Source organism: Arachis hypogaea, chromosome 6, assembly GCF_003086295.3.
Source record: "Arachis hypogaea cultivar Tifrunner chromosome 6, arahy.Tifrunner.gnm2.J5K5, whole genome shotgun sequence".
Lineage (NCBI taxonomy): Eukaryota > Viridiplantae > Streptophyta > Magnoliopsida > Fabales > Fabaceae > Arachis > Arachis hypogaea.
The window spans coordinates 92,010,325-92,035,395 of NC_092041.1; the positions used below are offsets into that span (position 1 = coordinate 92,010,325).

Below are 25,071 nucleotides of genomic sequence, written 5' to 3' on the forward strand. Positions count from 1 at the left end.
CAAACTTATCTCGTTTACACTGTAAATAAAATAAGTCACTTAATAAAAATTTATAAATATCTTTAAATTAACATATATTCGTAATTAAAATATTTATTTTATTTATTTAAAAAAATCTATAGAATCATATATAAATTCAAAGTTCTCAATTTATCTCGCCTTGCTAATTAAAAAATAATTAAATAACAATAATGGATAATTTCATAACTATGGAATTTTCACTATAGTTTAAGATTGACAATGATCTTAAAATAGAGCGAAAGCCATGAAAGAGAGATCAAATTTGGAGAAGAACAAAATTTGTTTTGTTCAATGGCGAAGAAAATTTAGGATAGAGGATTTTGTTTATTAATATTTTATAAATTATACAATAACTTATTTTGACAATAAGTTAATTACAAGTTGATATTATTATAATTAAATGAGAAAAGTATAAATTGATTTCTGATTTTTTAGTTTACGGATATTTTAAGTTTCTGAAAATTTAAAAAATACATTTAAGTCATTGATTTTTTCAAAATTTGAATACATCGATCTCTAGGTCTAATTTATTTCATTTTAAAAAAAAATTTACGTGGACATCCGTATCAGCAAAGCCAGTATAATGGGAGTTGCGTTTGATTTTTCCGTTGAGCCTGACAAACTCAAATGAATAGTAGAGATCAATGTGTCTAGATTTTAAAAAGGTTAAAAATTTAAATGTATTTTCAAATATTCGAAAATTTAAATGTTTGCGACGAAAATGTCAAAGACATCTTTATCCTTTTTTCTTAAAATATTAATTTTTATTAAATTTAAACAACTCAAATTATTAATTTAATTAGTAATCAGATTAAAATATCAACTAATGAAAAGTTAACGTGTCACAAAAGACAAATTACATATTATTTTAAAGATAGTTAGTTACAACTCACCTTATATATATTTGCTTCGTTATGATAATAAATTTACACATATTGGTATGATAAAAATATGGACAAATAAAAATATGATATTAAACTATATTATTCACATCAACATTTAGTTTTTTTTTTAAAATATATATATATCTAGGGTGTTGGAAGTGAGCCGAGTTGAGTTAAGCTAGACCAAACTCAAGCTTAACTCACAAAAATTGAGCTAGGCTCACGGCTCGACTCATTAACCGAGCCTATTTTTTAAGTTCAAGTTCGGTTCACCGAAAGCTCACGAGTTGGCTCGAGCTCACGAGCTGGTTCAAATAATAGGAGCATAATCTATAATTTTATATCTATAAATTATAACTTATATATTTTAAAAAAATTAAAATATCTATTTTATATATTGTTATCCATCAATAAATTATAATTTTTTATTTATGTCCTATATCAAAATTATATATAAAAAATAAATATAAAATTTTAAATAATTAAAATCATTAATATATATATATATATTACTACTTCATATTATATGTATAATATTAAAAGTATAGATTAAATTCATATAGGATATGTATATTAATAATTATATATATAATTGAACCAACTCATGAGCTAATGAGCTGAGCTTATCCAAGCTCAAGCTCGGCTCATTTAATTTATGAGTTCAATTTTACGTTCAAGCTTGACTCACCAGCTCACGAGTTTAACTTATCGAGTTATTAACGAGTCAAGCTCGAGCTAGTTCATGAGTTGACTTGACTCACTTCCAGCCCTAATTATATCATTACTTTTACAACATCCTTATAATTTAATAAAAATAAGAAAACATTTTTTATTTAATTTTACAAAAATACCTAAATATATCTTTTTTATATTGGACAAAAATATATTTTTTTTAAATTTTAAATAATTTAAAAACAAAACAAAAATACATCTAAAAAAATTAAAAAATTATTCTTCATCTCTCTAAGTTTTTAATTTCATAACTTTTTCATTATCCTTCTCTTTTTGTTTATTCTATGTCTCTTCCATTTTTGCTATTAACACTATTTATTTTAAGGAAATAAATCTTTTAAAATGAGTGATATAATAGCAGAAGTAGAAATAAATGTAATGTAAAAGAGACAAAGAAGATGTAAGAATCCAATAAAAAAATATTAAAATACTCTAAAAAATAAAAAAAATTTTAGATGATTTTGTTTTGTTTTTTAAATTATTTAAAATTTAAAAGTATAAAATTAAAATAAGTTAAATTTTGAAATTTGATTAATTTAAAAATTAATTTTTGTCAAATATAAAAAATTTAGATTTTTTATAAAATTAAATAAAAAAATACTTTTTATTTTTTATTAAATTATAAAATTATTTTAGTAAACATAATAATATAATATATATTTTTTAAAAAAATTAAATACTGATGTGAATAATATAATTTATTTGTCGTATTTTTATATGATACCTATAAATTCACGGAGGTGGTAATTCATAGTCATACGAAGCAAACACCAATAAAAAGTATTTAAAAAAGGATGTTGTTCCGCACTTTTATTTAATGATCTATATGAAGGCAACCACCGCTAAGGCTAACAATGGTTTGTTTTCTTTCCTCAATGCTTTTATTTCTTTGACCTACCTACGCACCTTCTTGTTTCGCATCAGATGGCAGAGTCAAACTCAGAGGTGGAGAAAGTAGTACTTGGCAATTTCGTTCAAGATCTCATTTTGACTTCCCAAGAGGTTCAAACAAACTATGTCTACAACGAAGGTGGTGTTGGCTTTCGCGATGCTCTTGATTCCGGGGGTATTCCAGTCATTGACCTTAGCCTCCTCACTTCTCCTTCCGAGCTCACAAAACTCCACCATGCACTCTCCTCTTGGGGTTGCTTTCAGGTATGTCTTCTCTTTCTACAGGACTTCCTCTTCTGATCTAATAAAATATCTAATATGGATCAAGTAGGAAAACTACTATTTTTCTAGTGCTATCTAAAGAAATCATTGAGTTATGAGCGAACTATTAAAGTTGAGTAGTCTTGTGTAATATGCATCAACTCATTGATTGACGATTCAATTCTTAATAAAATTTAGATGAGCTTGAATATTCCGTGTTTTTTATTTTTCTACAAGGGATTAAGATGAAAGTGGTTATAAATAAGCTGTATTGATTTAGTTATTTTTTGAATTGAAGCCTATTAGTGTTTTAATTTCATTTTCCTTTGATCTGAAGTGTTTTAATATTTTGTTTTTTCATTACAGTCACTTAATCACTTTTACTTAAATAATTGATGAGATGTTAGTATGTTACTTAACTGATGTACTGAAGCAATTGTCTGCCATGGTTTGAAAATTGATTCTAGAGAGAGAAAAAATAGATGGTTTATTTAGACAAAGAATGTGATTTGTAGTAGGCATTAATCTGTCAAGGTTCAAAACTTGGTTCTAGAGAGTGAATTTAGAGAGGGGAAAAAAGATGGTTTATTTAGAGAAAGAATATAGATTTGTAATAACTAACTTGAATTGATAGCGTGGTTACACATATTCAATCACATGTAGATATGAGTTCATATCCGATTATATGGAGACAAATAAAGCAAAAAGAAGAAAAAAAAAATATAGACAACACATTTTTTAAGAGTTTTGTTAGAAATTAGAAAATACTTTAAGGATATACATTAAGATTTTTAATGGAGATATTTTGATATCAATATACGTATTTAAAGAACAATGAATAGTAAAATTCAAATTTAAAAGTTAAAAAATTATTATCCGAAGCTATTAGTTTAATTTGTTTGCTATGAAAATAAAAAAAATAAAGATGATATATATAATTATATCTATGATATTTGAAATTATATATAGATTATTACTTTTACGAAATAATAGGTACTGTTTTTTTTTTCAAAATATGAAACATATTCTTTTTTTTTTAAATTAGAGTGCATTTAGTTTATATTTTCGTTTTTTTTAATATTCAGTTTTTAGGATTTCATAAAAAAAAAAGTAAAATTAAGTGATGAAAATAAAAAATAGGATTTTATTGTTATTATTATTTTTTTTGTTCACAAAATTTTAAAGACAAAAAATTCTAAAATAAAAAATACAATACAAACTAAACTCACCGTGATTACAACAAAATGATTGTTCACAGGCAATTATTTCATTTCTTAAAAACTTGGCCATGTTTCGAAATGGTGCCAATTACTATTAATAGCCACGTTTTCGAAATTTAACATGAAAAGTGTGGCCAAAATTATGAACAAACGCCACCATCACTACTTTTTGGCTACACTTTTTGAACGTGATTTGAAAAAAAAGGTACCCACAGGTCATATTTCTTGTAGCCTTGTTATAGAAACGGGGAACAATATCACAATTAATGTAAAAAATGTTATTCTAAAATAGGAGTATATACAATTATAAGTCTTTCTACGCTCCAATCAAAACAATTTGAGAATGCTGTAACAATGGTTTTTTAGAAATAAATTTAATTTGGGGTAAGGATTTGAAGTTTTAATTCCGCTCTTTAATTATTTTCTTAATGCTTAAATGAGTAAAAATTTAAATATATATGTTATTTAAAAAAAAATCAAAAGATAAAATTTTTTAACTTTCTTTATTTGAAAATTAGGAGAATGAATTAGAATTTCTAATAACTTTTTTTGTGCAAATTTTATCTTGTTTCCAGTATTTGTTGTTTTAGAATAATATAAAGTTTTAAAAATAAAAGATTCTAAAAATAAAAAACTAAATCCATCCGTTTTCATTCTGAAAATGGCAAGTATGATATTCACTTTGATTTGTTCTTTTTTATTTTTTCTTTTGGGTCTAGATGATATTCACGTTTTATTTACGTGTTTAATAGGCCTTGTAATTGTTTTGTGGGATTCAGGCAATAAACCATGGAATGTCAAGCTCTTTTCTTGACAAAGTTAGAGAAGTTTCAAAGCAATTTTTTGAACTTCCAAAAGAAGAAAAAATGATATATGCAAGGAAACCAAATGACATGGAAGGATATGGAAGTGATATTATATATTTCAGAGATCAAAAGCTTGATTGGACAGACAGAATATACCTCAAAGTGCAGCCTGAAGAACAGAGAAACTTCAAAGTCTGGCCAGAAAAACCCAATGATTTCAGGTATATTGTATGTAGAGTTAAAATTAAGACAAAAAATTTGGTAGATTAGCTCCATATGTTACTTACAATTTAGGTAGATTATCAAAATTTTACTCCCATTCTTGCCTCTCCCAAAGACACCTATACGAACCATAGATAGTGACTCTGAGATAGAAAAAGTAAACCATCATTTCTAGTCATAAAACTTTAAAATGCAGACAAATTTAACTATGAATGAACAAAATTAGTTTTGTACCTACGAAAGATGGTTTTTATGTGATAAAATTGCCCAAACGTTAATTTTATTTATGGGTAGAAATGACAGATTTCATTTTTCATGAGTACAAAATTAGTTTTGTTTATTCATGAGTAGATTTGTCAATATTCGGAACTTCTATGGATAGAAATGGTAGTTTACTCTACTAAAATTGTTCTTATATACTTTGTTTGGTTGTAACGAGGGATGGGATACAAAATATTTTAGGTAGACATAATTGTCCCTAATTTGAATGGGTGTCATGATGTAGGACAACTGTAATAGAGTATACTGAAAGGCTAAAATTGCTAAACGAAGTGATTTTGAAGGGCATGGCAAAGTCACTGAACTTGGAAGAGTACCGTCTCTTGAAGGAATGCGGAGACAAAGATACAATGATCTTGAGATTCAACTATTACCCTCCTTGTCCTATGGCGGATCATGTCCTCGGCCTGAAGCCGCACGCCGACGGATCAACTGTTACTTATCTTTTGCAGGATAAAGAAGTTGATGGCCTCCAAGTCCTCAAAGATAATCGTTGGTTCAAAGTTCCCATCATCTCTGATGCTCTCCTAATTAATGTTGGTGATCAAGTAGAGGTAACAACTCTCACATCCTATATTCTTTGTTACTATGAATTAGGCAAAGCTTGTTCATGTTTACTAGTAAGTGATTGAGTTAACATAGGCGGCTGAACATGGGTAGTAGCTAGACTATGTGTCCTTAGATACATTCATATTTGTAGGACCAAATGTTATAAATATTAATTTGAGATTAAATGTGAAATTTATTATTCTAATATTTAGTTTCAATGCAATTTAAACTTTATACAAGGTGACAAAATTTAAATAATTCTCTACTAAAGTGAAACTGTCTCAGCTCTAATCTCATTTCATTTCATCAATCATCTCTCTCTAATGCAAAGAAAAATTTGTAAATAATCCACTTCCTGTACATGTCAAATTTAAAATTCCAAAAGCACTCTATTACATTGGAGATGCTCTTAGGCTAATTAGTTTGGTTCTTTCACCGGGATAGTCTCTTGGTATCGTGTTTGGTTATAACTTATAATAGATAGGACTTAATCACTCAAAATGAGAAACTTTTAAAGGGGTAAAGTAGGAATATTATAACAAAAGAATGAAGACATGCCAGAACAATTTCATCAATAGGCTAAGTAGGGTTAGTTTGGATATGTCGGCTACATTTGGTTTTAAGAATAGGTTAAGAAAAGATACCGAGAATATGGCAAAAAGAAAGGAGACACAAAAATTAATGTTTTTGTATTTTGTTTGATACTGAACTGAATATAAGATAGAACAAATAATAAAAAGTCTAATTTACTTTTATTTTTTCATTCATACAAAATTTAGAATAAAAAATAAAATGATAAAGAATATAATTATAAAAATTTGATAGTGATAATAAAAGAAAAAATAAAATAAGTTGTGTTTCTGTTTAGTATTTCTATGTCATTTCTGTTAAAAAGGATACAATATTTAGTATTTCAGGACACAATGTCTCTCTTTATGTCTCATTTGCCAAATAGTCAAATATGATTTTGTGTCTTTGTGTCTATATCTCAACATCCTATCCTTTAGTTATAAACAGACGCAACTTAAGTGACTTTTCTTAACTTTTAATTTATGAAAAGTTAATGTTTGATATAATTTTCAAAATTAACATGCGATTTTCTAAAAAATTATTTAAAGTGATTTTATAGAAAAATTAAAAAAAAAGTGACTTCTTCTGTAATACAAAGTTTTTTTTATCACTCTTCCTTTAAAACAAGCATTTTTGTGATTAAAAAACCAAATATAAAATGACTTATATATAAGCTACTTTTAATATAAATCTTTATATTTTAAATTCTTTTTTTTAAAAGAGGTTAATCAAGTTGTTTATTCAAACTAGTCTTTTTTCTTTTTCCATTTCGGTCCGTCACACTATGGAGGGACACAAATTTTTTGTCCCTTCTGTTGTGCATTAGTACGGTACCCAAACTTGAAGGTACATTTGGGTTGTGTTTTTAATTTTTAGTATTTTCTGTTTTTAAAATTTTATGAATAAAAAATAATACATAAAAAAATAAAATATCAACCTCTGATCTCGTTTTTTTGTTCACAAAATTTTAAAGACAGAAATCGCTGAAAATGAAAACTGTCCTTGGCAGTTGGCATCCAGCATCAAAAGTATTGAGTCTGTCTGCGCTGTTTTGAGACAATAAAAAACGCAGCCTTGATTCTTAGTTGTATAGTAATTTTTTTTTGCTTGGGTTCTGTCTTAAAGGAGAATCGATCCTCTCAATTGTTAAAAAAAATTAAAAATATAAAGTATAATTTTTAATCTTTCGTTACTCTCTTTTTTATATTTATTCTTGGTCCTACTTATAAAATTAACGGTGAGGATCACATTTTACACCTACTTGCTGATGGGGTTTTGTATTGGTAATTTACTAGTTTATGATGATGTACTTGCTTGCCTGTTCAGATTTAAGCCTTGTTGATATTTGTAAAGAAAAAGTTTAACATAGTCTGCTTAACATAATGAACAGATCATGAGTAATGGAATATTTCGTAGCCCAATCCACAGAGTAGTTGTAAATGAAGAAAAGGACAGGCTTACTATAGCCATGTTCTTCACTCCAGATCCAGATAAAGAGATTGGACCAATTGAGCAGTTAGTGAACGAGTCAAGGCCAAAATCATACACACCAGTCAAAAATTATACCAATATCTTCTTCCAATATTACCAAAAAGGAAAAAGAGCAATTGAAGCTTCCAAGATTCAACTATGTGAAGCTGAATAGTTTTCCTAATTTAAGTCTTATATATAAAGAACAAGAAAACACACAAATTTTGTAACTTTATGGATCTGCGAATTCAATGTATGTAAAGTTTGATATTCTTGTGTTTGTTTGGAAAGAGTTTTGAGGATGAATGATTTGAATAATGGCTCGATACTTCCTTAATAAATATCTATATTAAAAGAAAATATTATGCTAAATAATTACTTTATTTAATTCATTGAAAATTAATATTTTTTAATAGATAATTCTAAAATCAAATGTGATTTTTAGATAGAGATGGCAACACTATCCGAACTTGCAGGTACCCACCTTGTTCTTACCCGCTTGGGGTGAGTAATTACCTGCCCCGCACCGGGGCGGATTTTTGTGTGGGGTGGAGCAGGGTCGGGTTTAGGTAATACCCGCCTCTATCCACCCCGGTATATATATAATACATATAATTTTAATATATAATATATGTAATATATGTAAAATAATTAGTAAAATAGTTAATAATATTATATTATATTTAAATTTTTACTTTAATTTATGTTATATATGTGATAATGGTTATATAAATTTTGAAATTTAAGTTTATTTATTGAATTTTAATAATTATAGGGCCGAATAGGGGCGGGACGGGTATCCGCAGGAGTGGGTTAAGGTTCAAGTTTTTACTATTTGCGGATAGGAGTGATGCGGATTTTATGCAGATTATTGTACAGCAGAGAAGGGTCGGATAGAGTAAAAATCCGCCCCTATTCGTCCCGTTGTCATCCCCTATTTCTCGACGATATTTTGACGTTGCTTGTATCAGAAAACTGAATTTTAGGGAATAAAACTAGGCAGAGTTCCATCAGCTAGGAAGCAATTATTCTTCAAAAGTAAAGATGGAATTGCTTTAAAATTTGGTTAGAACAAGCGTCTCTAACAATATTGGTGAGGAGTTTGTAGGTGTATAAACTATAAAGTACTACACCGCAAAATTTGGTTGAGTGGCAATTATGTTTGTCTAGTAAACACAAGTATAGAAGTGTGACTAAATTTAAATAAAATTTAGGTTTGTAATTTTTTTTAACTTTATCTCTTATTTAATTGTAATTTATATTTTAAAATGGTTTATAAAATACAATTTTTTATAAGTGTTGTGGTCCACTTGTAAGCCCTTGAAAAATATTAGTAGACGTCTATTTGCACATTTAATAAGTAGCTTCTGGTTGAATGAAAATTTATTATTATTTTTTAATAATTATGCTATATAAATATTAAAATCAATTATTAGTATATATATTAAAATATAAATATATATTAAAAATAAATAAAATCACATATATATTTATACACAAATATATTAGTAGTTAATTTAATAACTAATTTTGGTGTACAAATAATATTCTTAATTTTTTAATATTCAATTCACCATTGTTTTGAGTATTTTATACTTATCAATTAATTTAATTATGATTTTTTCTGAATTTATTATTGTAAAATTTATCATTAATTTTTAATATTCAATTCATTATTGTTTTGAGTATTTTATACTCATCAATTAATGTAAGTATGATTTTTTTTTCTGGGTTTATTATTGTAAAATATTTATGTTTATCGTCAATAAATTTCTATGTTTTATTCATTTATTTTTCTTTACAAAATTGTGTTTACTGTAATAAAATTTCGAATTTTTTTATTTAAATTATTTAAATATAATAAAAATGTGTAATCTGTAGATTATTTAGGTTTATTTAAAACAGTTCATATCTTGAGTATAATGTTTTAAATCATGTTAAATACACATCTCGGATACACTATATCCTAAATATGAAACAACTCAACAAAACACAACTTGAGTGCTCTTGAAATATGCTCAATAATGAATGATCGGTACTGTCATGCTTAGTAAAAAAGTCGGCACAATATTCGAGATATATTAAAACACTATATAAAACTTGTGTAGCCAAGATTTTTGGCTTCATTTTTTCATTTTTTATAGTTTTGGATAATTTTAAAAGCATACATGGCTAGAGAAAAGAAAATGAGTGGAAAGAAAATAGAAGGAAAAGTAGAATTATTTGTATGTTATTTGGATTAAGAGAAAATAGATGGAAAGAAAATAGAGAGAAAATTTTCTTTTGTTTGGATGGAAAGAAAAGTGAGAAGAAAGAAAATCATAATAGTATAAAATTACATTAATACCCTTATATATATTATATGTAAATTATAATTTATTAATGATAAGGGTAAATGTGTAATTTTATTCATATTGCTCCCATTTCTCTTCATTTTCTTCTCATTTGTGGAGAGAAAATAATTTAATGGATCCCACACTATTTTTTTCTTTCTTCTCTATTTTCTCTTCTCATCTAAACAACAAAAAATTTCCTTTTCCATTCATTTTCTTTCCTCTCATTTTCTTTCCCTTCAAAATCCCTCAATCCAAACAATGTGGTAGTCTTAATCAGTTCATTTATTTTGATTTATTTAGTTTTTAGTTGATACCATCTTATATGTTAATTAGATGTTTAATATTTATTTGGTGAAAGAGTGGAATATTAGAATTTGATATATATGAAATAATTACATTTTTTATTTGTTATTTTTAATTAAATAATATATTCTTTTATGCAATAAATTTGTTAATGAGCCATGCTTAAATTTAATTAAATTATATTATTGAGTAAATAATGTATTCTTTTATATATAGTAATATTCATATGCATTAAATTATTTAATGAGTTATGCTTAAATTTAATTAAGTTATATTTGTAATTATTTAATTGTAAAGTAATATTAAACGCAATAGACAATAAATTTTAGAAAACTAATGAATAGTAGTTGTACAGTCATTTTGGTTGCTCTTGGCAGTTGGCACGTCATGTGACTTTGGGTTTCCCGTTGCCTAAGGTGCTACTACCTTATATCAGGGAGGTTGGTTTTGGACATGCAGTAGAGTTAAGGGATTTCATCTTCGACAACACCTTACTCTCTGTATTTATGGAGTGGTGGAGACTAGAGACCTATAATTTTCACTTTTTGTGGGGCGAAGTCACCATCACACTCCAAGATGTAGCTGCACCAAAAATTTTCAGCAGTTTCATGGACATCCCACACGGCAGTGAATTGCAAATTTGCTGGGTGATAGGCCTCCACCCCAACCTGAGAACAAGAACCAAAATTTCGAACTGAAGATGACTTGGCTCAGGAACATAGTGGCCTACATTCTACCAGGGGCTGATGCAACTACTCTTCGTCAGTATACCAGATGTTATTTACTTATGTTGATCTGGAGATACTTGTTTACAAACAAGTCAGCCAACCTTGTCCCCCTCATATGGTTGCCACTTTTAGCGAACTTTGATAGTTGCAGACGGTTGTCATAGGGATCTAGTTGTATCACATGCAAGTTAAGAGTGTGATAATGACTTGAAACTTCTGATAACTGTGAAATAGGCAACAGGGGAAGAAGAAGAAATCGAACACCTCCACCAGTTGGTGTATCCGGTACATACTCTCCAGACGACTCACTATTGTTGGAAGACCCGAAGTTGACAACGAAATCTGAAAGACTCGCTCAACTCTACATCAACATTATTCCCTAAATTGACGAAGTGAATTGGCCTCGCCGGGATCGAGACTGTATGGGGTATTGAAGAAAATGGCCCAAAGCCACAAAACATGTCATGAAATACAACTCCATCACATGTTGCGGCATTAGTCTACATGTACATAAAAAATTATATTGGCATGCTTATCGACTTCAACCTAACGTTCTATTAGTAAAACCTCCACTATGCAGCGCTGATAAGAATCTATACGCTACTTGGTCAATCTCCTTCGAATCGATTGTTCCCATGTTGCTCAAGATAACATTCTTAAGTGCATCTAGAAAATCAATACCAAAAATGTACAGCATCACAGGTGAATTGCACTCAAATATTACTCCCTCATCATCGTTTCTAATGATCCCATTGGAATAAATTATTACAAAAAAAAAATTACTAACCATTTTTTGAGAAAAAAAATAAAAAAAAGAATAGATAGAATTAAGATGGATGTGGTATGGTGAATGCTAGAATTAAGAAGTTACTTATATAAATTTTTTTATTATGTATCTAAAATGTAAAGACCCCTATTTTTTTAAGCACATATCTCGAATATAGTACCACCATACTTATTATGGTTGTATTTCAGATTCGGTGTCTCCGACTTATGCACGAATTTTTAAAATATTTGTATTTCTAATACAGAATGCTCGAATTATGTTTTATTGGTTTTGATTATTCTATACCCAGAATATGTAAGATTTATATAAATGCATAAATACTCTACAGATTTTATATTTCGTAATATTATATTTAAATAATTTAAATAAAAAATCTATATTTTCTTCAAATTTTTTCTCAAACAAAGTTGTACTTATCTTTAAAATTTTTATATTTTGTATATAGAATTTATGTTTTTTTATTTATTTCTCTTTTTTATTCTCTTTCTTCTTCATAAAATTAAAAAAAATAAACATACAAATAAATAAAAAAGACACATAAGAAGAAGGAATAAGAAGTAAAAAATGAAAAAGAAAAGATGAGTGAAATTAGGGATGGCAAGACTCTCCGAGACGGGGGATTCTTGCAGAGACTGTCCCGAATAGAGATCTGACTGTGGGGAATTTTTTTGCGGGGATGGAGATGGGGGGCAAAATTCTTCCAAGTCAAGCGTGGAGACCTGAGCGAGGATCTCCGCCCCATCCCCACTAATACCTGAGATTTATAAATTTACTGAATTGTTCTTAATAGTTTATTTCTCATATATGTGTTTTAGTTATTTCACACACACACACGCCTCCTAATCCTCATTTGCATAACCTTCTTCAATTTAGAGATCCCTAACGTTGTCTATACTCCATCCAACATCTCTGCAACCACTCCCTCGCCACTCTCCCTTCTCATCGCATCGTCACACCTAACGGTGCCATCACCCTCACTGCATCGTGTTCTCTATTTGTGGCGTCCCTTTCCGTAAATATGTCTTCGTGTCTATTTTTCTCTCTGTTATTGCGTCTCCCACCTCGTCTATTGCTCTGTTCTCTGACTCGCGGATAGAGAATGGGGAATGGGATCCCCGTGGGACTCTTGGAGAATGGGAATGGAGAGCAATATTTTTCCACGACGGAGAACAGGAACAGGAACGGAGAACAAATATGGGTGCGGATAGAGAGCAGGAAGGCATCCCCCGCCCCCGCCCCCACCCCTGCCCCATTGACATCCATAAGTGAAGTAGAGCATATATGCATAATTTAATTAGATTTGACTAGTGAAAATATTTGGTCACAAAGTATTTGTTAAATAAAAATAAAAATATTATCAGACTTTAATTAAAATAAAAATGCCGGCCTAATGTGTAAATTTCTTTTAAATAAAATAAATTAATTGATTATTTTCTAAAACAAATTAAACTTATTTTATTTTAAAAAAAGTAAGATGATAAATAAGTTTTTAAGGATCTGAAAAAAAATACTAATAAAATTTTTAATGATAATAAATATGAACACATTACCTCTAAATTAATTCTTTTAATTAAGATAAAAAATCTTATTTTAAATTAACTTATCCACATTATTATCGTAAAGAATTTTATTGATATTTTTTAAAAAAATTAATTTATTCAAAATATAAATTTTTAAAATTTATTTATCACTTCCCTCTTTAAAAAAATAAGTTTTTTTTATCTCTCACTCACTTTATTTAATACCACATACTCACATACTTAAAACATGACATTTTTATTGAAATTAAATAAAGTTATTATTTATCAAAATATATAAAATAAAAAATATTTACAAAAAAATATATAATGTGACATATTTCGGATACTGTATATCAAAAATCATTAAAAGTGCATTTTAGATATTGAGTCACCAAGATGTATAGCACTAGAATTACTCGAGATATAATATAAATGTGTATCTAGAATACTGAGTAACCGAAATATGTTCATAGAGAATTAAGGTACTTAGTATCTGAGATATATTTCGTTGTTTATAAAAAAAAAAATAGCATTCGAGATCTGTTCTATCATTTGAGGTTTTTTTTTTTTTTTTTTTTTTTTTGAAGTTTTGGAAAGTTTTGAAGTTCTATATGACTCAACATTGGGAATACGTGCGCTCCGAAAATATTAACAGATTAAATGCGACATAATATATTGTTAGGGCTCTAAATTTTAAGATCAGTTAGTTTGTCTGTTTTTTTATTTTAAATAGTTAACTTATTGAAGTGTTAAGATATTTTGATTTATTTTAATTTTAAAGTTGAGCTATTATTATTTTTTGATTTAATTAATTAAAAATTCTATGTTTGTATATGTTAGGATATTTTAACTTAATAATTAGAATATGTATTAGGAATGATACTTTAAATTTAAATGGTTGATATTGTTCAAATTATTGGAAGAGTATTACTAATATTAGAATACGATTAGTTATATATGAAGTTATAGTTGTTTTAACCGAAAAGAATTTTATTAAGTTAACATGTTAATTTAATTTAATTAAATTACTTAATTAATTGGTTTGTTCTATTATGTGTATGTGAAGTATATCTTTTTAATTAAATTGTTTAGTCGGTTATCTTTAATATGTAGTGATATTGTATTATTTAATTAGTCAATTGAAACTAAAATTATATTTTTTAATTAAATTATTTATTCTGTTATATAGGAGCATTATATTATTTAATTAGTCAGTAGTGAAATTCAATTAATTAAATCAAATTTTGTTTGCAACATCACATACAATAATATTCAGAAGACTAATCAACACTATTGATATAGTCAATATTAGTGCACTTGTCAATATTTGTCATGTTGTGTGATGTTGTCTATTTTATCGTTTGATATGTGTTGGATTTTTTCTTTTTTTTGTGAGACCCAAGCACAATATTTTGGGGGTATATTCTTGCACTATAGTGTCATAACCCTAATTCAATTTTTTGAGGGTCATTGAGAGTGATAGAGAATAGCCACAAAAGAGAGAAAGAAAGAGAAAAACAGAATAATTCTCGTTTTTGTCCAAAGCAGCAAATTTCAAATAGCAGTTTCTCAATTTTTCACCGTTAAATCGGCTTAAAATTTAAACTGCGTGTTTCTATCATCTTGTTCTTCATTCTGGTCGATGGAGATGTTGATTGGAGGTTTGCAATAGGAGAAATTGGTTTCGCAAGAGAGAAATTAGGTTTCCCGTTTTTACACAGAGCAGCAATCTTGGAACGGCAGTTTCTCATTTTTTCACCGTTGGATCGACGTAAAATTTAAACTGTAGATTCTTCACATCTTGTTCTTCATTCTGAACGGTGAAGATTTTAATTGGAGGTCTGCAGAGGGAGAAATTGGCTTCAACATTAGCTCTATTTTTTTGGGTATATTTCATCTTCTTGCCTATTATTTGTAAGCTTTGGTGCATTGATGTTTTAACCGTAGAGACATTTCAAATTTTACAAAAGAAGCATCCCAAGTATAACAAAAAAAAATCCAAAAGTTAATAAAAAATATTCCAAGTTAAACAAAAAGAAACATCCCACAGTCAGTTTAATAAAATAAAACATTTCAAGTTTTATAAAGAAACATCCAAGTGTAACAAAAAATACCAAATCTCTACCAAAAAAAACATATGAATCTCTGCAAAGAAGAAACATCCATTTATCATGAAAAAATATCTAATCATCAATTACATGTTTCAGCCAGAATTTAAAAAAAATGAGAAAAAGGTAATTGACACAAACGGCGTTACCTTACAATCAGTGACAAACAATAGTTATAGCGCCACTCATTCTGTGTACCAAGTGCGAAGTGGGCATCGGCGAACACCCATTCGAGGTCAGTGTCAGGTCACACAGTACAGTGACACTGCCAAAAAATTTCCATCGTGCGTGTTGTGGATGTCGATTTTGGTGCTAGGCGTAGTGGCTCCTTCTTATAATGAAAGATTAAGTGGCATGGTTGGATGCGGCGGTGATATTTCCTGGCAACAGAGCTACTGGAAATAGGAGAGGAAAAAGAGGTGCGGTTGTATTTTTTTTTATTTTTACTGTGGGTAATAGTGAGAAATCAAATTAGGGTTAGGTTTGAGTAATGTTATGAGATTTTTTTTTTGTGTGTTACTAGGCTTTTAACCCACATTATAGTTAATAGAGTTGGTTGGTACCCTAATTTTTTTCTAAATTTTCTAAAAAAAATTAGCTAGGAGGAAGGAAAGAAGAACATAAAAGAGAAGAGAAAGTACAAGGAACCAACTCACCCCGTAACTAACTTAAACAACCTATTTAAAAATTAATTTAAAATTTAAAAAAAAATCAAATTTTGAATAATTAAGATTAATCAGATTTTGAATAATGAGATTAAGCAACGTAACCTTTTTTAAACACATGAAAAACTTAATAGAGTAACCATTCTGTGAACGTCAGGAGCTCTCTCATTGCATAATCCGGCTGTTCTCTAGACGTTGTGTCGTTCTGCAGTTTGCTGCACCGTCACTGCTGGAGGGAGTTTTCGCACAAGTTGCGCATGTGTTCCTTCACGTTGCTGCTGCAAGCAGGGACAAAGTTAAAAATGTTTTTAGAAGGGGCTAACATGGAAAATATAAGTTAAGAAGAAAAAAAGTTTTAAAATAAGAGGACCAAATTAAAAAATTAGAAACTTAGTATGTACAAATTATTAATTTAGGGGGCCATTGCCCCCCTTTTTATCAATGTAGCTCCGCCAATGGCTGCAGGGAGTTTTTATGCGAGTTGCATGTCCTTCCTTTCGCATTTCTGTCCTCCATCATAACGTGTCTTCGCCCTCGCACCACTGTCCTCTATCACGTCGTCCCTTTCGCCACCGTCATTTTTTCTTCTTCTTATTTGATTTGGATGTTTTTTTTTTCTATATAATTTAGATATTTTTTTGATATAATTAATTTTTTTATCTATTGTGGATTTTTTTAAATATCTTGAGATTTAAGATGTAAATATTTAAAAAAAAATTCCGATTAAAAAAAGAAATATCTACAATTCTTTAAAAATTAATTTAATATAATTTAGATGTTTTTCATGTAATTTAATTTAGATATTTTTTTGGTATATTACGAATAATTTGTTGTTTCTTAATAAAAAATAGAATAATTATTTAAATTAGTCCCCAAAAATTTTAAAAATGGATATTTTAGTCCTTAAAAAATTAATACACAGATCAATCTCCAAAGTTTTACTCTGGCAAACAAATCAATTCTCAATTCATTTTTCGGCAGAGTAATTATCCAGACCAATCTCCAAAAATTTTTTAAACAGACATTTTAGCCCCAAAAAAATTAATATACAGATCAATCTCAACATTTTTTTTCATAGACATAGCAGTCCTCCATCCAAATAAAATAAAATGATTATTTTTATTATTCTTATTAATTACACAATGATACTGTATCATAATTTTTTGTATTTTTTTAATAATAAATTTATTTATTAGATTCTTATGTATATATTTCTAATATATATATATATATATATATATATATATATATATATATATATATATATATATATATATATTCACTCAATAATAATAATAATAATAATAATAATAATAATAATAATAATAATAATAATAATAATAATAATAATATTTAATAAAATTATTAGAGATTATTCCATAAAAAAAATTTAAGGTTGAAACTATTTGATATTTTTTATTTAATATAATAAAAAAATGTCCTACTTTAAAAATCATGTTCGTATTAAAAGAAAATATTTTAATTTGGATTTCAAAATATCATTATTCACCTTATTTGCTTCTAACAAAAAGAGTGTATTAATATGATAGTGTCAACTTAGCTTTGAAATCCAAATTAAAACATTTTCTTTTAATACAAACATGTTTTTAAAAGTAGGACATCTTTTGATTATATTATATACAAAAATATCAAATAGTTCAATTTTAAATATTTTTTGTAGAATATTCTCTAATAATTTTATTGATTATTATTATTATTATTGAGTGACTATATATATATATATATATATATATATACTTTTTATATTAAAAATACATACATTAGAATTTAATGAATAAATTTATTATTATTTTTGTCCAAAAAATACAAAAAATTATGGTACAATATTATTGTGTAATTATTATTATTATTATTATTATTATTATTATTATTATTATTGTTATTATTATTATTGATAGAGGACTATTATGTCTGATGGAAAAAAATGTTGGAGATTGATTTGTATATTAATTTTTTTAGGGGTTAAAATATCCGTTTTTAAAATTATTGGGACTAATACAAAATTCTGAATAATTATTCTGCCAAAAAATAAGTTAAAAACTGATTTAGGGTGTGTTTGTGAAACACGTTGGAGAGGACAAAGGTGTGTTTTAATGCCTTGATCGCTGTTTCTTTGATGTTTGGCAACTTTTTTTTTAAATATTTATTCAACGTTCGTTTAGGTTTATTGCTAGTTATTATTAATTTTTCCATAATATTTTCTAAATAAATACTGAGAATATTAAAACAATTATTCTAATTTTTGTGCATTGTTTACTATTTTAATTTTTTATAATATGTATTATTGTTCCTATTAGAAATAATAAATTAAATAAAAAATTAATTATAAATAATAATAAAAATATAACTTGTAAAATATTAGAATCTAAAATAATAATAAAAATAAGATTATTAAAAATACTTAAAAAAGTACTAAAATATGTTATTTTATATATTATTTTTAATTTAATAAATAAATATTAATTTTTATTATAAAAAATACTTAAAAATTGTTAATTTTTAAGTATTTTTTTAATTTCATAAATAAATATTAATTTTTATTATAATAATAAAAAATTATAATATATTAAAATAGAGTACTATAAAAAAAATATTATATAAAAAATACTAAAAAATATAAAAAATTAAATATCTTTAAAAAAATAATATTATAATTTAATATTATATTTTTTTAGTAATTAATTATTTATTTATCTAAAAGTAATTTTAATTAATATTATTCAAATAATATTTATTTTATCAAAATTAATTTTAGTAAAAATTGCCAAATATAAATCATGTTGGCACAAACTTATTTCTATTCAAAATTAATTCTACAACGTAAATTCAAATACACACTTATTTGTTAAAATAAAATTTTAAAAATTAATCTATATATTAATTTTTTTAAAAAATTAAAATATTTATTATGAAATTTCTTAAAGATCGATTTAAGTAATTAATCAAAGAAAAATATATTGTGTATATTTAATAATGGATTTTGAAGTGCAACCCAAATAAAAATTGGCTGAAGTTGAATGCACCTGGCTTACCAAACGGAGTTACGACTTACGAGTTACGAAGAGAAAGAGAAACCAAGGTCCAACCGAAGCTGACTCGACCTTGCTTTTTGACGTCACACACAACGAATTATTATAATAATAATATTCCATTTTTGTCACTTCTTCCTTCTTTCTCTGTCTCCGATACACCCACTCCCATTTTCTCTGTTTCGCTCACTCTCTCTCTCTCGCTATCACATTCTTCTCTCAACATCACCAAATGAGGTACTTCTAACTTCCCCCTCTTTCATTTTTTCCACTTTCTGCTCCTCTGCCTGAATCTCATATCACAATTTTTCTTGTTCTTCCTAATATTTTTAACTTTTGAGAAAAGAAAAAGTAGAGCTATGTTCAATCCCGGTATTGCTTATTGGACTCATCAGGGTTTTTTCAATGCCCCCCATTGTAGTTATTGTTGTGTATGACTATGTTTTATTGTTTATTTATAATAAAAGTAATTTCTTTAGACTTTGTAATGTGGTTGCCCCATTCTTTTTATTTGTTAGAATTAAAAAAAATCAATTGAAAAAAAAAAGAATTTAGGAATGTTATAAACCTATTCTTTGTTGTCAAGAATTTGATTTGTTCAACCATATAAAAGAAAAGAAATCATAGATGTATATGGTATGATTTTGATTTAGCAATTGAACAAAGTGATTTGTGTTTTGTGCTTGTATTCAGTCGCCATCCTGAAGTACTGTGGGCACAGCGTTCTGACAAGGTTTATCTGACTGTGGCACTGCCTGATGCAAAGGATGTCTCTGTCAAGTGTGAGCCTCATGGTTTGTTTACTTTCTCTGCTTCTGGTGCTCAAGGTGAATCTTACAGCTTCACTTTAGAGCTTTATGGCCCCATTGCACCTGAGGTGAGCTCTTAACTTCTTGTGTTGCATGCTTTGTGTTTATCTAAGTATTAGCACAATGCAGAGATTTAAGGATGGCTATTTTTCACTTGCATTTCGAATTCCGATTATCTGGGACCTCTATATATATACATATCTCTGAATTTAACAGACGTGTAAAACTTTTTAAAATCAAGTGCTGCCAGGGAGATTAAAGTGATTTCTCTATAAGATAGTCGCGTGGAAGTTAACTGTTTTAGTCTATGCTGTAGCACATGATTGAATGTCTGTATAAAAATATTTATATTAATAGTACGTAGAATTTATTTTTCAGTGAGATGCGGTGTTGCATACTCCTTTTACACTTTCGAACTGATGTATTTGTTAGCTTCTTTAACCTTATGGATTGTTTTAAATTGATCTTGTTGTCAATTAGGAGAACTTGAGATACATGTTATGTTCTTCCAAACAATGGTTTTACTTAACAGCTTTTCTGCATAAACTTCAGGGTAGTAAAGGGTTGTATAAAAGGGCAGCCAGGTACACAAGCATCCCGCGTTAACTCAGGGTCCAGGGAAGGGCTGTATCCACGGCTTGAACCTGTGACCTTGAGGTCACCAAAGGGTGTCGTTTTGGTGTTTAGGGTTGCAACACATTGTATGCTGCTTTTATGGAAACAATGATGCTTTTTGTATTATTCTTTAAATAATATCAAGCTTTTGAAAAATTTGGATGGTTTTAGCTTAAAATTTGTTGTGGTGCGGTGTGCAGCGTTGCAGAACTAAAGCTGGTTTAAGAAACATACTATGCTATGTTCAGAAAGCAGAGAAAGGTTGGTGGAAGAGGCTACTGAAGTCAGAAGAGAAACCTGCTCCATACCTGAAGGTTGATTGGCACAGATGGTGTGATGAAGATGATGAAGAGTCAACTTGTAAGATTGCGTAACTTGTCCTAGATGCTAGATTTATCTGATTGGCATTTATTCGGTGTTTTAGCTCTAAATCAAAACACCAGAAGAGTTTACATCTTTATGCATCTGTTTATCGTCAACTTGTTTCTAACTTTATAATAATTCATACTCTTTACAATTTTGTCCAAGGTTTTAATTTAAGAAAGCTTTTTTTTAACAAAAATTCCTTTGCACTGGTAACGCAGAAGATCCTAAGTTTTGTGAAATTGTGATAGATTTGTTTTCATCTTGACACATTTGGTTAGAATATTATTTCTTCTTGCTTTTACTGTTCCATTACTTTGCATGTTCAATTCATTTTAGGCATCTAAAACTTGTCCAACTTTTTCTCTTGATTATGAAGTGATGTTTGCAAAGAAGATTTCCTAATTACTCTCTTAGTTGCTTCATCTGTTTATTGTTGTTGTGCTGCTTCATAGGCGTTTAGACTTCGACTAATATAGGACAGCAAAAAGGCTTGGTATTTTATGGCTTAGATTTTGGCTTGCATTGTGACGTAACCAAGGGTAGCAAACTGAGTTAAGTGGGGTTATTGTTATATTTGTGCAAGTATGGTCTGAACTCTAAAATTACAAAATGGGCTCGAAGCTTTACATGTTCAAATAAAGCCAAAATATAATGACATATATACTACCATAACTGGATTAAGAGTAGCTGAGTCCAGAATTAAAACTGAATCCATCAACATCTGGTTTTTCTAACCCCATACGGTTAAACACTTAAACCTGTTATTATATAGTAAACCTGGAAACGGCAGAAACTTGCTTAGCCAAACATATTGAAATTCTTAGAAAAATATTGCTCACGTAACCATCTATTAGGCACTTCCTTCAGCAATATTTATTTATTTTTGGAGATTGGTGCATTAATATTGGCCTCACTACCTTGTACTGTTTAATATTGGATGCTGTCTATGGTAACTGGTAAGTAGTACCTATATAAGAATCGATCCCCATCAAAACCCTTTCAAAAGTTTAGTACTTCTTTAATGTCTCCTTCTAACGTAAGTTATCACTTCACTTGCTGTACGATCCCTTGCCTTGTACAAATGGCACTTTGGTTGGTTGAGTAGGCACCTTTTGCACTTTAGATTTGGATGGCAGAAACCTAAAAAAGATAGCGTCTAAGGATGACTACCCCAGGGGCACCACTCTGATAATCTGAGCATTCCCCTGATCCTGATTATTGACTCTCATGTCAGATGGCTTAGACAACTATGTTTTCATCTTTTCGTTTGGTCCTTGATGTTTTCATTTAAGTTGAGTACTTATTGTAAGTGGTTACCTCCGCTTGCCTAATTGAGCTTTTCTTGAATTTTTGCAGCTGATTTGGCATCTGACGATGATACTCGAGTAAGCTTTTTCTTTCTCTCCTTGTCAATTTTAATATTAAGCAATATAGGTCAAGAAACTTTCTGGTGTCTAATCTTATTTGTTGCATCTTGTTCTTTTTTGCAGTTTGTTGGTCAGGATGAGGGAAGCAGTGATGAGGATGAAGGAATGTTGTGTAAGTGATCTACTTGACCACTTGTATTTTTACTTCGGTCAAAATGATGCTTTTGATTGCATGCGGAAATGATGGTAAGGTTGACATGTGTCTACAGCTAAGCGTTGTTTCTTTACCTTTCGCCTTTCTGCATTCTGGTGCATGTTTAATAATGCAACATGCATGACTTCTGCTTCATCTCTATCGTTTGTTCAATATATAAAAGAAATTGTAGTCTTCCCCCACAGTTGACAATTTTTTTTTTAAAGTATTTTCTCTTTTGTTTTCTTCGAGAGTGAACCTTAGCCAAACTCGAAGTTACTATTAGCTTCTGACCAGATGTCGCAAGCTCAAATCATGAAAATAGCCTCAGGTAATGGGGGTAAGATTGCATACATCTACCTTCCCTTGACCTAATTAGGTTAGTGCCTCATGGAATGTGTTTCCCTTTGTATCATTGTTCTAGGAAATGATCTCATCATCAAACCATATTCTTTGTTTCCATTCTGCCCTTCATTTGCTATTTTATGTGTTTATCGATACACTTATTGTGTAAAAAAAAAAAAAAGCATTTCTCGGTGCTCAAATCAAACTGTTTTTTCTTTAATGACCATTATGGTCATGGGTGTCAAAGTTTGTTACTTTTGCTAATATGGTAATACATAATTAGATATATGTTTAAAACTTTCTTACACAAGCACCGGGAACACAAATTAAATTAATTTTATATTCCCATGTTAATAGCTGACACAAATGAAAATTATTTGCAGATCTCCCGGACTTGGAAAAGGCTAGGGGATAGCAACTCTGACTGTTCTCTAACATGGATTTACGGAAACATCTTGGAGATGGAGTCTACCTAGATAAGTAAATTTGGGAGTAGTAGTCTAATATGGTTGTCTTTTTTGTATATATTATCCTAAGTAAAGCTCTAAAAACTTAGAGAACCTTTGATCTTTTATGACATTTTGGCACCATTTCTGGTATCTAACTAGGCTTCTCTCATGCCCTTGCTGATTTCACAACATGCTCCACATAATCTAACTTTTCTTCTTCTTTAACAAAATTCGGTGAATTATACCAAAATCATATCAACTTTAGAAATCTTAAGGCTGGAATCCTTTACTACACACCCCATTCAACTTTGAAACTTATTAAGATTTCATGGTTCCGTTCGGCCTGGCATGGATTTGGCCCTTTCCTCTGTACTGACTCCTTCTCTGCCTTGAACCTGTCAACTGGGAAAGAGCATTGGCGATAAGGGTGGTGGTAACTACATGTGGGATAGCTAACTAATGTCAACTTTATTGCCATGATCACTCAGTCTCCCAAGGTAACTAGATATGGGATAGGTGAAGCCATAGACCTTCAGCTCCAAGGTATGGCCTCTTTGGTAGTGTTGTATCTACCGGTGGAGGATGAGTTGTAAGTTATAATATGGTGATGTTAGAGAGGATTGCAGGGTGTTGATTCGGGGTGCACCTACAATTAATGGGTGTATAAGTGCCTTAGTAACATTTCAACCATTGATATTAGAATAATAGTTAAAAGTAAAGTGATGTGTGGTGCATTTTATTTCATTTGCTAAACCACATTCTTGGACTAATTTCAATCATTAGCTTTTCCCAAAATTAAAAACAAAAAGGTAAGATTGAGTATGTGACATGGTACCCCTCAAATTGTTGATACACTTTAAAAAAAAAAGATTATTAAAGAACAATATTTTGGCATTAGCAAACATACTTTTAAAATTAGGGGTGAACGTGTGTTGGATATGGCTAAAATTTCGATTTGTCACAAAATTATCGAATTAGATCGGATTCAATATCCACAATTTTTAAGCTCGGATCCGATTCGAAATCCTGGATATATTCGCAAAATATAAAAATATTTTAAAAAGTTTATTTTTATTAAAAAAATTTAATTTTTTTTCTTTTAAACATGTTTACACTTAGCATATTATTAAACGTTTTTTTAAATAATAAAAATAAAATAATTATTAGTTGCAATAAACATAAAAATATTTACTTATTTATGTATTTTTACAAATTTGCGGATATGCGGATATCTACATAAAATTTGTTATCTGATCCTATTAGTGTGCATATCGAATCAGATTGGATCGGATAGCTTTACAGATCGGATTGATATTCGTAATTTTCGAATCGAATTTGAATAAATATTAGGAATATGTAGATCGGATCAACACTTCTAATTAATTTAAAATAGTGCCTTATACACCAAGAATGTTGGCTATTGGCTATTAGGATAGATATGCTCTATTGGTTCCTACTATTATGATCTCAGTTTGATCTTTGGAAGGACAATCAAATTGGACTCCACACATTAATTGCATTTTCC

The 25,071-nt window shown here is 28.7% G+C and overlaps 2 protein-coding genes across 2 annotated transcripts; both read left to right on the top strand.

Moving 5' to 3' along the window:
* Window positions 1–2,359: 2,359 nt before the first annotated feature.
* Window positions 2,360–8,265, top strand: LOC112696935 (protein LATERAL BRANCHING OXIDOREDUCTASE 1). The gene is made up of 4 exons (XM_025749896.3): window positions 2,360–2,792; window positions 4,789–5,036; window positions 5,543–5,870; window positions 7,826–8,265. The coding sequence occupies exons 1-4, from the start codon at window positions 2,562–2,564 to the stop codon at window positions 8,078–8,080; spliced, it is 1,062 nt and encodes a 353-aa protein (XP_025605681.1). The 5' UTR covers window positions 2,360–2,561; the 3' UTR covers window positions 8,081–8,265.
* An 11,178-nt stretch (window positions 8,266–19,443) lies between these two features.
* Window positions 19,444–23,696, top strand: LOC112696936 (co-chaperone protein p23-2). The gene is made up of 6 exons (XM_025749897.2): window positions 19,444–19,639; window positions 20,096–20,279; window positions 21,027–21,186; window positions 22,549–22,577; window positions 22,683–22,731; window positions 23,481–23,696. Exons 1-6 carry the CDS (start codon window positions 19,635–19,637, stop codon window positions 23,510–23,512), a joined length of 459 nt encoding a protein of 152 aa, XP_025605682.1. The 5' UTR covers window positions 19,444–19,634; the 3' UTR covers window positions 23,513–23,696.
* The last annotated feature ends 1,375 nt before the right edge of the window (window positions 23,697–25,071 follow it).

Excerpts from the sequence above, each read along its gene's own strand:
- LOC112696935 (XM_025749896.3), top strand. The coding sequence starts at position 2,562 with ATGGCAGAGTCAAACTCAGAGGTGGAGAAAGTAGTACTTGGCAATTTC. Across the intron at positions 5,037-5,542 it reads GAAAAACCCAATGATTTCAG|GACAACTGTAATAGAGTATA; the intron begins GTATATTGTATG and ends GTCATGATGTAG. Across the intron at positions 5,871-7,825 it reads ATGTTGGTGATCAAGTAGAG|ATCATGAGTAATGGAATATT; the intron begins GTAACAACTCTC and ends CATAATGAACAG.
- LOC112696936 (XM_025749897.2), top strand. Across the intron at positions 20,280-21,026 it reads ATGGCCCCATTGCACCTGAG|CGTTGCAGAACTAAAGCTGG; the intron begins GTGAGCTCTTAA and ends TGCGGTGTGCAG. Across the intron at positions 22,732-23,480 it reads TGAGGATGAAGGAATGTTGT|ATCTCCCGGACTTGGAAAAG; the intron begins GTAAGTGATCTA and ends AATTATTTGCAG.